At 47.8% G+C, this 13,765-nt stretch overlaps 1 protein-coding gene across 1 annotated transcript in view; it reads right to left on the bottom strand.

The window, feature by feature from the left end:
• LOC144178511 (aminopeptidase N-like) overlaps positions 1-13,765 on the bottom strand; it is a 31,323-nt gene that overhangs the window by 2,423 nt on the left and 15,135 nt on the right. Inside the window, exons 9-18 of the mRNA XM_077706425.1 lie at positions 10,863-10,928; positions 8,349-8,509; positions 8,172-8,263; positions 6,569-6,699; positions 6,396-6,451; positions 6,145-6,292; positions 5,726-5,802; positions 5,257-5,370; positions 3,156-3,323; positions 1,295-1,438 (exon numbers count right to left, since the gene is read on the bottom strand). Of these exons, the coding sequence (XP_077562551.1) occupies positions 1,295-1,438; positions 3,156-3,323; positions 5,257-5,370; positions 5,726-5,802; positions 6,145-6,292; positions 6,396-6,451; positions 6,569-6,699; positions 8,172-8,263; positions 8,349-8,509; positions 10,863-10,928 (1,157 nt within the window). The remainder of the gene's footprint in view (positions 1-1,294; positions 1,439-3,155; positions 3,324-5,256; positions 5,371-5,725; positions 5,803-6,144; positions 6,293-6,395; positions 6,452-6,568; positions 6,700-8,171; positions 8,264-8,348; positions 8,510-10,862; positions 10,929-13,765) is intronic.

The following is a 13,765-nucleotide window of genomic DNA, read 5'->3' as shown; positions in this document are numbered from 1 at the left end:
TGCCGGATTAAGCCCGTGCTATGGAACGAATCGCGCTAAGGAACGCCTCGCGCTATAGAGCGTTTCAAAGACTCGTGGTCGAAGAGCTGGTTCGCTGCTTCCGTCGTCGCCGCGGCCAAACTCCTCGCTCAATGAGTCATTGCTCAATGCGCCTTTTCGCTCAATGAGCTTTATGATTTAAAAAAATTAAACCCGTTCCACTCAATGTGAAAGCTGTCGGAAGTGCAAAGCAGTGATTCGCCATAATGGGCTGCAGCACCGTTATCCGCTCACTGCTGCCACCCAATGCATTTTAAATTTCCCGCTTTCGCAGTGCCCGCGCGCCCTCTGCCTGAAACAGCGCCAGCGGGAATCTGTTCTTTTTGTGCTTCCTTCTGAAGCTGTTTTGCGTCATTTCGAATGCGTAATTTTTTTCTTGCGTGGCTGGAGCTTTTCTGCGCCATTTCGAACGCGCCATTTTTTTTCTTGCGCGGAGGCTTTTTTCGCTTACAATCATAAAAACCAACCCAACGAGCGCTCTTAACTAAATGAACGCGGGGGCTGCCGGTTATATACACAGATGTTGCCTGAAATGTACTTAGTTTTCTTTGCCTAAGTTTTCTTTGCGCTAAACAACGGAGAGATGTATGACAAGCGCCGGCGGTTCACCAGGTTCGAACGGCTATGGTTATTTAAACCGCGTGGTTTTTCAAAGCCTCAGCGTGACCCCCTGACGACGGTGCACCAGGCTCTACTTGGGTCCGTTATCTCGCTGCACCGCCTGATTCCGGCAGTCGCATCGACCGTTAGCGAGCTAAGACGACAAGGCGAGCCCATAAAGTGCTCTGCACTTAAGAGAAATACATTAAGACACCTAAACGATGAATTGAGTTTGGTGCGTCCTTATCGTCACAGGTGCTCGGGAGTGGTTGTCAAGGAGCGGCTGTAACATAAACCATTCTTTTCTGCACGTAATGTCAAATGACCTAAACTACATCCCAATACATCCAACAAAGTAGGCATGTGATACACGGTAAGCCGTACTTTCATAAAGAGCGAAAAGAGAAGTTCGACAATGGTGCAAACAGTTGAGGTGAAAGGTTGCTCACCGCCGAACTACTGCCTTTAAACAATACGCAAAAATCTACTAAGACTCAATTACAATGTAACATTGTTAGAAACAAAACCGAAACAAATACGCAGCCGATGTTCAAGGATTATCTAGAAACGCGACTTGGTGATTTTGCAAATGAAACCGCAGGCGCACTTGCTTGAGCGGAAATGGCGGCCGACTCAACTGGTGGTGTAAGCTCACCTTTTATGGATGGCTCCCCATTCGTTGCTGATGAACCTAAGGGCGACAGGTCTGACTTCATCGTTGCGCGAAAATGAAGTGAGCATGCCTGGCACGTCCTCGTTCCGGATCACATCGCCAGGCGCCACTGCAGACTTCAGGAAACTGCCAAAGTGAGAAGACAATTTTGTGGTGATCAATGAGTTCGTTAGGAACCCTCCAGGCCATAGGCGTATTCGATTCAGAGTCACGGATAACGTCGAAGTGACCGGGAATCCCCAAACCGCCAATCACTGATCTAGGGGTTGCCGTGACGTATTTTTCCCTGCGAAGGGAGTATTGGGATTGTTCAAAAACTATCCAGGACATGGTAGTCGAAGAGACCCTATACGCCATCAAGCAAAACTTATAACTAAATGGACGGCCATAGTAAGAGGTTCTGGGCCCGTTATAAGCTTTGCTCTCTACAAGTTGACTTCGAACTGCCATAATGCACACAGCGACAGTTATGTAACATTCTTTCCTGGTGTTCAATGAGTTCGTTACGAACACGGACGCTAAACAGGATTGCACACAGTACATGGGCACGCTATATGAGCACACCCGGGCGAAAGTTTCAAGTCAATAATCCTTGCCGTTGTCTTCAGAATATTCTGCAGCAGAAGCTAAGTTACAACCGGTTTACGAACAAGTCCTGCGTGGTTTTCCCAAATCCAGTGAAAACCACAGCGGCCGGTAAATTTTTGCGTCATGACTGTACATCATTAGTTGTCACAGGTTACAAACACTATTGCTTGCGCCTAAGGGAGAAGTATATTGCGAAATGGGCCGTTTTGTATACTATGTTCTCAATAACCGCATTGATATACATTGGTACTCTGTATACTTCAATCTTAGACGTGACAATCCAGGTTAACGTTTAAACCCATACACTCCATTCCCGCCGTCCCAAAGACAAGTCCACGAAGCCGCAACCCTTGTGATTGCGAGAATTCTAAAAAAACCCGCATCTTTTCTTTACGGTGTTTCACACATGATAAGTTCAGCACGGCATCTTTACAACAAGTCAACTGTCTTAGTGGAAACCACAGTGTTCATGGCGCCGCACATGAATGAAAACGACTGGAATGATAGGCCATGCCGGGATGCAGTGGCATTCATATGCCAGTGAAGTGACTCTTAACGTGCGCCCCCTCGTTTGGGAGCGCGATAATCGTAAGTCGATCCGCTACAAGCTCCGGCCCGAGGTTGTCCGACGAACATTGGCTATACGGCCACGAACTGACGTCGAAGAGACTCTTGGCTCCCTGCGAAGCATCGCCAGGGACGCTCCGCAGCAAGCTACGCTTAAAGGGACCCTGCAACACTTCTTTCAACTTTTTTGAAATCCTAAATGCTTGGAGAACGTTGTCACGCAACACACCCAGTACTTAGATTAGGGGGTCGCAAAGTACCTTAGCCAAAAATTATTGCTCTGTGCTCACCAGGTAACTTGGAAACTCGCTCAAAAGATTTTTATCTTTCCCGGTCTTGACGTTCTTCGACGGCCCGAATTGCGTCACTGAGGCCATGTAGCGGCTTTTGGCCGGTTTTCCTTCAGTTGCAGCAATGAACGCTTTTCGATAGCACCTTCGAAAATAAAGCCATAAAAACAAAACACAAGCGGAAAGCGTATCTGTGCGACGAGCAAATCACGCAGTGCCGCTCCGTGCTGGCGATAACCGTAGCTTTCGCAGTGCTTCCAGACGCGAAGGAAAGAGTGAAAGCGTTTAAAAGTGTTGCAGGGTCTCTTTAACCCCTTCCTGTCTTCTCTTTCCCAACTAAGCCTGGCGTTATCCCATTTAGTAAACCATGCTACCATTGCTAATCTAGCGACACTCACGTGGATACCCGCTGTGCGCTGCGCGAGCAGCTAAGCGCCTTGATGATGTCCGCCCGCTCACTCGGGTCCTCAGTCTCCTGCAGGCGGTCCCACAGGAACTTCCAGTTCTTCTCGCCGCCGGTCTTCACCGCCTGGCAGAACACGGCGTACCGCAGGTGGTTCGGCATGCTGCGCGCATGCGCGCCAGGCGTCGTTAGGTATACCTTCAACTCTCGGTGCCCGTTAAGATTGCTACGGCTCCTAGCGGCGACATTCTCATCCGCTGCCGGTGGAAGTTCATTATAGAGCATGACGTGTGCCCGACTCTAAACAAAGATATGTCCGGGCGAGCATGAGTATATAAGTCCCGAAGCATGACCATGAGCCAACCTCACTGAGTGCGGTTGCGCGCTCCTCAAGCTTTGAAGCTTCAGGATGAGGAGTATATGGTCGTGATCGTGATCTTCATAATAGGCATCCTCACCTTAGTAACGTATCCTCTCATCTGGGCTTGCGCGTGTTTAATCAGCAATGCCATGAGAGCATCTGGGCTTGCGCGTGTTAAAGGAGCAAAGGCATGAATTCATCGAGGTGCAATTCGAGGATGAACTCTACAGTTTAACTCAAGTAACAAATTATTTGACTGTTTAGCGGAAGTCTACAGCGTTCGTTCATCTGTAATTGGCAGCTCTACCGCAACAGAAGGTTGTGATTCACTTCTGATTGCTCATGGGCGGGTGTGTGACAGGCTGACATGCACAGAAGTAACATTTCTAAACTGTACACCTCGAATCCCGGGCCATCTCCACTAATGTGAAACCTGGGGAGGGGCGAAGCATGCAGTGTATAAGTGTATTCTTCGCGCCTTGGCGTTTTTGCCAACGGAGATGAAACCATTGGGGGGTAGAGGTATACAGCTTTGCTGTAAGTCTCGTGTCTTTGAAGCACGAAGCGTTCTAGCGCGAGGCGTGAACGAGTTTTCCGGTGTTTTAGTACCGTGACTACATGAGACGGCGATTACGACGACGGCAGGAGACACCAACAGCCCAAGCCCCTACGGAACTTCGCCCCTAAAAAAGTAAAGCAGCTTCGCTCTAGTGGCGTGAAGACTGGGAAAACAGCGAAGCTAGCGGCCCCACCTAGCTTATTTTTGGTTCGGCTAAGTTTATGCGTGGTTGTGCTTGGAGGTTGTGTTGCTGAGCCCAAGTATGCGGATTCGATCCCGGCCATGGTGGCTGCTTCTCTGATGGAGGCGAAAAGCAAATACACAGGGCCACTTATTTAGTGCACGGCTTCCTGCCTGCGGAGCCCCGCTATCTCTATCCTTGCGCCAGTCGACCTTCTTTTATGCCGCACGATCCCCCAGTAGAGTGGAGCCCGGCTGAATGGCTAGCTCTCGACGCTGCTATAAGCTGGGTCCGACTTGAGTTGAGCCCTGCTTGGAGGCTTGGCCGGGAGGCTAGCGTGTGCCCTCTGCAGTTATCTGACGCGCGCTTCTTTCGCGCTATCCCTCCTCGCCAGGAGACGCCGCGTGCATCTTTTTGTCTTATTTTTGTTTTGCATACACCGGACCAAAACCGTTGACCCACAACCCCCCTGAATTACCGCAGTCATCACTAGCATTTTTATGGCCTGTACTACAGGGCTGTCCTACGAGTTTTACGAGAGGCTGGACATATATAAACTAATAAATTAACGTTGAAAGAAATTTGCAATTTAGGAGAAGTAGGAGGAGGAAAGAATGAGAATGAGGATGCTGACCAGTGTTAGAGGGGTTGAAGGAAGGTGGTAGGTATATAGAGAGCTGTGGATTAACTGGAATAATGTCTGGAGACAGGGAACAATAGAGAATGACTGATTTAAAAAAAATCACATGCTAATGTAAGGATCAGAGGATCTCCCGGAAAGCGGTTGGAGAGGATTCCAGTAGACTCATGGAGGGGCGAAATTTCCAATGTACCTTGGCTCCTGTCCAAATGCAAGCTCGAGCATGAACTGACTGCACCAGAGCGCGTGAAAGCGTTTAATCCGCACATGCTTTAGTGAACTCTTTAAAGTGCAAGTGCGCGTAAGTACTGAACTTTGCCCGCGCAGATTATGCGCAATCGGCACTTGCGCTTACTCTTCGCCCACTTGTGTACTCTCTTGGATCTCCTTGAACATCTCCATGGCCTTGTCGATGCAAGGCTGGTAGCCGTAGTAGCAGGTGAGGGATGCGAGCTCGGATTCGAGTTCCCTGTGCGATTTGGAGTACAAGACCGAGGCAGTGAAGAAAACGGGCAGCTGATCAGAAAAAAAACAGACAGACAGACAGACAGACAGACAGACAGACAGACAGACAGACAGACAGACAGACAGACAGACAGACAGACAGACAGACAGACAGACAGACAGACAGACAGACAGACAGACAGACAGACAGACAGACAGACAGACAGACAGACAGACAGACAGACAGACAGACAGACAGACAGACAGACAGACAGACAGACAGACAGACAGACAGACAGACAGACAGACAGACAGACAGACAGACAGACAGACAGACAGACAGACAGACAGACAGACAGACAGACAGACGGCGATCTTACGCAGGTAGGGGCGACGTTTCGTTGGAGTCCCACGATATGTTTGCGAAGTTTGCGCTCAAAAGAGATGACATGTATCCCTGAGGAGAGAAAAAAATTAAAGCAGTATTGATATGAGATGAGAAAACATGCAAGGTTAAATAACTACAGTAAAGACGGGCATTCATTCTGAACTGAATAAACAGTTGTATGCTTTCATATACAATGCCTGCAGCCTTCAGATGTATTTTCCAGAACATTTGTGTCCCCAAGGCCCCCAGACAGCGACATCGCTCGTGCTATTGTGTGCTCTGAGGACATCCTGCCCAGCATACTAAGACGTCATGAGAATATAATTATGTCTGAGGATATTCTGCAAGAGTCATCCCCATCTAGGGCATCTCTAATGAACGCTAATCAATCGCAGCCATTTCCGCGCCTACCTTCCACTTCGAGTACGACTCGGTCGACTGCAGACGGACACCAACATCCTTCATCTTCTCGAACGCAGCTTTCCATGGGATGTAGTCCTGCTCCCGAAGCAGATACTTCGTGGCTTCAAGCGCGATAGAGTAGTTCACCAGGCCAGCCCTGCGTTTACAAAACGGAAACGCAAATGTAAATAAGAATGCCAGCAACTCCACTCGAAGGGCTGAAGTAATAAAAAAATGTATCAGAACTCATATCAACGTACTTTGCCAAGTCGAATAGGTCGTTCTGAATCTGAGCACGGTTCAGAGGATCCACATACTGAAAGGCAAAGAGCGAACGAGCATGTAAGGGAGGAATATAACGGCGATACATGTTTTTTTTTTTGTTTATTCTGTAAGCTCCTATCACATAAAACTGTGAACGTATTAGGCTTACCGTGTGGTTCCAAAGCAGCTGCCGAATGATGAGATCCCAGTTGTGGACGTCGTAGTTTACTTTGTAGTACGAAGCGAACTTGTTGTTAATGAGAATCCAATGATGCGGGCTCGGCAGGTTTTCCAGTTGGCCTGCACGTTCAGGTCAAAATTAACATCGCCGTGGAGAAGGAAAGGAGGAGGAATGGGTGCGCTGTGTTCCATGGCAATTATAATATTTTTTGCCATTAAAATACGAAGCAACAAAATAAAACATGTAATTTAGAATTATCGAAAGCCTAGAGTTTCGAGTGCTTTTATGAAGACAGAGGGCGTGCAGACGGGTTTCATAATCATTTCAAAAGGACAACTAAATCTTCTTTGTCCCAATTCCGCGGTAAGAAGAGGCAATTCGTCCCTAGCGTGGACGCCCATGATCGTGCATTCCACATGTCGGCGTAAAACCTTCCAGAACGGGTTAACACAGGCATCATTCACACAGCCGTCACCTTCTCCGTCGCGGCACCGTCACGTCAAGAAAGCACGACGGAGACGTAACGGAGTAGCGTTCGTACTGGAGCTCTCCGTCAGAGTACAGAATCATTTGCCTAGTGATCAGATTAGCCTAGAATCAAGCATGCTTAATCTGAAAAGTAAAGAAAATGTCGTGATACATACGATACAAGGTGACTATAATTGCTATAAAGCAAAAATAGATAATGGCTAAGATTTTTACGTGTGCTCAGTTTTCTCTAAATTTTGCCGTAAAAATTTAAGCTTTCTGATTGGCTGCTTTACCGCGGGCTGTAGTCCCGTCGCGTTGACGGAACGGAAACGTAGAGCTCGGCTTTTCGTCGCCGTCGCACCGTCTTCGGCGATTTCTCGCCCGAGAAACCGTCGCCCATGACGGAAGACGGTGACGTGACGGGGTGAAAAACGGCTGTGTGAATGATGTCTTACAAGGATGAATTCCGCATCACATGCACTTCCAGCTCCGGTATGACTGAAAACCTTTCCGGGGTTCCAGCGTCACGCTCAATATTAACTTGAGTGCTCACAGCTAGTATCACCTGCATCGCTCGTTATCGAGGTCTCGAAAACAAGCACGCATCAGCTATATAATTTCCTTATCCTTGTGAAGCATATGTTAGCAAGCGAGTTTTTTTTTACGTCTTACGTCATTACGTCGTGCACGACACGCAGGTAAAGTGTCACAATCAGCAAACAGGCCGAAAAAAAAAAATCAGCTCCATTGCATTTTGTAAAAGTGGATGACCAGAGAAAATGTTTGTGGGTTATTGGTTGGCAACAAAGTCCTCCTCAAACCGCGCCGCCGCGCCGGGAAAGCGTTCAGCAGCGTTTATGTTAGTAGGCTTTACTGTGCAACAAATAATACGGGAAAGCCAGCTTGCAACAACCAAGCTTACACCGATCTTTCTAAAGTCGGCTTCACCTCTAAACACAAATGCCTTGCTCGGAAAACATCTTTCCTGGGGCAGCATGATCCATTGTATATCAAACTATGAATCCCCGAAAGAGGAGAAACTTTTCTCGTTCTACAGACGCAAGAAATGGATGAGTTTGCCTAACACAGCTCCGCTGTAAAAATGCCGTGTGTGTCCCACCTTCCTTTTCAAAGAGCCAAATCGTCGGTCTGGTCGCATTGAAGCGTCTGTCTTCAGATGTAACAAAGGTAATGGGAATGGGCCACGTGGCGCTGAAACAGAGAGAAAGGCATTGACGCTCACGGCTTCGGGGGGTATAGACTCGGCGAGGAGAGCCTCTGGCTGGACGGAGCTCACCTGGACTCGCGCTCCTCGGCTTCCAGGGCGAACCTGCTCTGAACGAGCGTGGCCGCGTTCTCGTCGTACACGCGGTTGACCGTTAGCACCGGGAACCCTGGCTGGATGACCCAGGGCTCCATGATTTTATCCACATGTAGCGGTTGGTGCTTGGGCATGGCCTGGAACGGTAGCCACAAGTGGGGTTGAGAACTCCAGCACCTTTTTTTAACGTATAGGCGCAGAACACGGCCAACCCAACTAATGCTGTATTCGGGTGATCGTTTTAGAGCGCTCTGGAGCACTCCGGAAAGCGACTCCGTGTTCGGGTGGTCGAAATAGAGCGCTCGACGTGTGTTCGGTTGGTCGTCTCAAAGCGTCGCCCTCCACTCCGAGCGCCTCCGAGCGCCTCCGACTACTCTGACTTCGAAGTGGGAGCGCCGCCGAAATCTGGAGGCGATCGGGTCATAAGTTTTCAATCCTCTACCCTGTCGGAGACGTCAGTCTAGAGGATGGCTGTGGACTTGCGGCAGGAATATATAAAACATAAATGCACCGGTGGTAAAATGCCTGTTTAAGAACGACGGCCTTTGCCACATAAATCTATAAATATACGTCACCGCTCCATTCGTTTAGTAATTTATTCAATGCTCGTACGTGCATTATTTACAAACAGGTAGGAATGACTTAATGATATTCGCATCACAGCTCGTATGACCAGGCAAGGTGAGTTACAAAAAAAATGTCTAGACGGCTACGACGCAAAAAATAAACCATTTTATTTTGTCCTTGCTTATTTAGATGAAAACTGAAGTCAGTGTCTCATACCTATTACCGAGATCAGAACACTTATTATAAAGCTGAAGTAAGCGTTAATCTCGAACCTACCCCGCTGAGGGCATCGTGCCAGCAAACGCGATAACCAAGAGCGCATTCTGGCAAGTTTAGCCTCCTTAAAAGTAATTATAAAAGATAAATTAGCTAAATATTTTATACCAGTCACATATGTTTGTAAGAGTTCTAGCAAAGCTTCAGAAGCACGCAATAAAACTGTCTGAAACAAGCTGCAACTTTGCTGATACAGTTTTCTCTCTCCCTCATCCCCTTTTTTCGGGTAAAAAGTAGAGAGTAAGGCGGGACCCCAGACAATGTCATCACATGAAAACAGTGAACTGTCCGAGTTTATGTAATATACTCATTGAGATAGCGCCAATGGTAAACCGGCCGGCAGGAACAATCAGACGGCTGCATTTGTTGGATGTTTCGTGCCCGTTTTTCCCAGGCGCTGTTACGATGGACAATATCAGCCCAATTTAATAAAATAGCTAATCTGAAGCTTCGCGCTCTTCAGATTTTGGGCATCGACATGCTCAAAACCGGGAGTTCTCGAAGAGAGTTCTAGCAAAACGGCCTGCGGATCTTTTTGAGGGTCCTCCGAGCGTCTCAGTCAATGCACCTATCTACCTGGCTTCACCTTTCTGAAGCGGGTTTGTTTTAACACGAGAGTGCTTTATTCCGGGATACACAAATATTTCCATGACGTCACATCCGTCACGAAAATGACGACAGTACAACGAAGCAAGCGGCCTGTAAAGGGTGCATCCCTGCCCACAGGGTCTTCTTGTGGGGAAGCGACCTTTAGTACTAAAGAGTACGTTATATTTGGGGTTGTTCGTTTTCGGGTTTTACATTTTAACACGAAAGTTTTATGCGGGATACACCAAGATTTCTCTGACGTCATATCCGTCAGGGAACTGACGCCAGTAGACCTTTGCCGAAGCGACTGGCCAGCAGGACGTCGCTCGCCAAGCACTCCCACAAGACAGCCACCTACCCGCAAATCATGCTCAGCTGCAGATTTCGCTCCACATTTCCCTTTCGTGTTTTACCGCTTCCTATGAGAGAGGAATCAACCGCCACTTTTTGTGAGACTAGGCAAGAGTTCCGTCCCTCTTTTTAACATAGAAGGCTCAGAGCATAAGGAGGGTGGATCCGATAGCAGATTGGAGACTGGGCCAGAGATATATACATCAACTCACTACTGCAGGAAAAAAAAAACTCTTGCGATAACAGCATCTTCAGTTTCATCACGCATAAGCCTTTTTTGATCTCATCACGCAATCCACTCGAAAGAGGAGGTTGGCTTATTGGTGGCTTCGGGGCCGACATGGTCGAGAAGCTCAGCTCTATAAACACTAAAGCACTCCTAAGTTCGTGACTAGACGCAGTAGGTCTGCAATACGTTCTTTTTACGCATCTACGTGTTACCTCCGGCCTGAAATGAAGTCTACCAAATCAATCACCCCCAGAACCTTGCTTTCAAAGGGCATAATATGCCTCTTGTATCTAAAAGAAAAGTCCACACAACGAAGAAAAATATATCGCATCTCGTCCCGTCCTGCTGCTTCTGTGTGGCGTTCGAATTTTTAGAAAAAGTGTGCGCCAATTTACCCAACAACGTGTTTTTGTATTGCGTGCGTTTGTGGAGTAAGTTTTCGCTACTGACGGCTAAATAAAGTATGTATTTTTAATTACCTGCGTGAATGCTTCCCAAACAAACTTCGATGTCACGTTGCCGAACATTCTGTTGATGAGGATATTCTGCAATGGAAATACATGCGCGATTGCAATGATACAGCAAAACGTTCGAAAGAACAGAATGCGCGAACACGTTAGCTTCCGTTTTTCCCCCTTGCAACACAAAATATGCCTTGCGTGACTCTTGGTGTCGGTCTAGTTGTACGAACATCGTTTGCAAGACATCTTTATACCCAGCGTAATCCCACAAACGATACTTTGCGTAACTTGGGAGGAGCGAATTTTAGGTTCGGAGTACCTTAGGTCCTCACAATGTCCGTCCGCGTCTGTGCGCATAGCATTTACAATCGCCAAAAATCACACAGGCACCGGCAGGATTCGAGCCTGTCTTTGGTAGACCATACAGAGTTAGTGTCAGTCGTCTTACCCACTGGGCTACGACCGTGAGTTAGTACCCGAGATTCAGACGGCTTACTCCCTCGCCTGTAACGGTGCGGAGTACCTTAGGACCTCCTAACGACCGTCCGCGTCCATCCGTGCGCACACCACCATCAAGCGAAATTCGATTTTAGCGGTGAGTTGCAGTGTCATTTAGGAAATAATCAAGGTGCAACTCACGGCTCAAATCGAATGACGGTCGGGGCACAAATCGGATGTCACTCGGGGCGGAACTTGGATGTCATTTCGAGTCCCCGTACTCCGCACCCTCGCCATCATCCACGCAGTGGAGATGCTGCCATTTTTTAAGTTGTGCGAAATAAACAAATGTATTTATGTGGCTAGCGTCATTTAATGGTGGTGGTGAAATGACTCTTACGAACCGACGTGCGATCAAAGAAAAAAAAATGGCGCCTGTATAAGGAGCTTTCAAAAATGTTATATTGACAAGGTCATCAATACTACCGTTCCCGAAGTTGGAAGGATTTAAGATGAACTTAACTTGAACCTGTCAAATAATTACCGCAGAGTGTTTATATTTCAGCCGCTATGTTTATTCTAAGTCACATGACGCTGCGCAAAACTAAAATAATCGACCTTGAGTGGTCAAGAGCCACTTTCTTAGATTTTGGCGGGTCGAAGAAACAACACGTATATAGCTGGCCTAAGCTGGGCTACACCAGTGGCGTAGCCAGAAATATTTTTCGGGGGTTGTTATACGCCGCCGTTAAAGGGACCATGCAACACTTTCTTCAACTTTTTTTGAAATCTAAATGCTTGCAGAACGTAGTCACCCAACACACCCACTACTTAGATTGGGGAGTCGCAAAGTACTTCCGCCCAAAATAACTGCTTTATGCCGATCAGATAACTTATAAACTCGCTCAAAAGATTTTACTCTCTTTCCCGGTCTTGACGTTCTTCGACGGCTCCAATTACGTCACTAAGGCCATGCAGCGGCTGTTGGCCGGTTTTTCTCAAGTTGCAGCAATGAACTCTTTTCGACAGCAGCTTGAAAAAAGGCCACAAAAACGAAGCAGAAATGGAAGGCGTATCTGGTGCGACGAGCAAACCATGCAGTGCCGCTCTGTGCAGGCGATAACTATAGCTTTCGCAGTGGTTTCAGACGTGAAGGAAAGAGTGAAAGCCTTATCGAAGGTGTTGCAGGGTCCCTTTAACGATGCCAAACGTTAGCTTTTCCGCTAAAAGAGCCATTTAGTGCTATCGGATTTTAAGAAATCCATTAAGCCACCTAGATAGTATAGAGAGTTTTTAATGCGCCTCTTCTTCACGGGTGCTCGCGCCTGGTTGTCAAGGAAGCTCTAACATGAACCGTTATTTTCTGCGCGCAATATCAAATGAATTGAACTGCATCCAATCATGTCCAACAAAGTTGCCATGTACCACAAGGTGAGCCGTACTTTTATTTTAAGAGCGAAAAGAAAAGTTGGACGTTGGTGCAAACAGCTAGAGTGAAACGTTGCTAACTGTCAAACTGCTGTCTCGAAACAAAATGCGCAGGAACTACGAAGGCGCGGTTACGATGGAACATTGTTAAAACGGATACACAACGAAACAAATATGCATCCGATGCTCACGGGTTTTAAAAGAAAAAGCCGTTCCACGCAATGTGAGAGCATTCCTAACTATATGAACGCGGGCGCTGCCGGTTATATACACACATTTTGCCTGAAATGTACCTGCAGTTTTTTTTTAGCTAAACAACGGGGAGATGTATGACAAGCGCAAGCGGTTCACGAGGTTCGAACGGTTGTGACTATTTAAACCGCGTAGTTTTTGAAACCTCAGCGTGGCTCCCTGACGGCGGTACAGAAGGCTCTACTTGGGTCCCTTATCTCGCTGCACCGCCTGATTCCGGCAGTCGCATTGACCGTTAGCTAGCTACGTCGACAAGGCGAGCCCATAAGGTGCTCTGCACTGAAAAGCGCGACTTTGTGGTTCTGCAAATGAAATAGAATGACGGTGCAAGCACACTTGCTTTAACGGAACTGCTGATCCAGCCAACTCAGGCGGCGGTCTACACACACACACACACACACACACACGCACGCACGCACGCACGCACGCACGCACGCACGCACGCACGCACGCACGCACGCACGCACGCACGCACGCACGCACGCGCACGCACGCACGCACGCACGCACGCACGCACGCACGCACGCACGCACGCACGCACGCACGCACGCACGCACGCACGCACGCACACACACACACACACACACACACACACACACACACACACACACACACACACACACAAAAGATTCATCCGTGAATGTTCTATAGTCATTTTTCCGCTAAAGCCTCGTTCGCTGTAATATCTACATAAAAATTAGAGTGCACAACAGACTCCCAGAAACTATTTTTGTCAACAATTTGAAACTGTCGTTATGTAAGGTTTTCCGTTATCATATATCTATGCGGAGCGTAAATATCGT

This window comes from Haemaphysalis longicornis, unplaced genomic scaffold, assembly GCF_048455015.1.
Source record: "Haemaphysalis longicornis isolate Haplotype H1 unplaced genomic scaffold, Haemaphysalis longicornis Haplotype H1 scaffold_4, whole genome shotgun sequence".
Lineage (NCBI taxonomy): Eukaryota > Metazoa > Arthropoda > Arachnida > Ixodida > Ixodidae > Haemaphysalis > Haemaphysalis longicornis.
The sequence above is the reverse complement of the archived record's forward strand: the minus strand, read 5'-3'. Positions and strand labels throughout refer to the sequence as shown.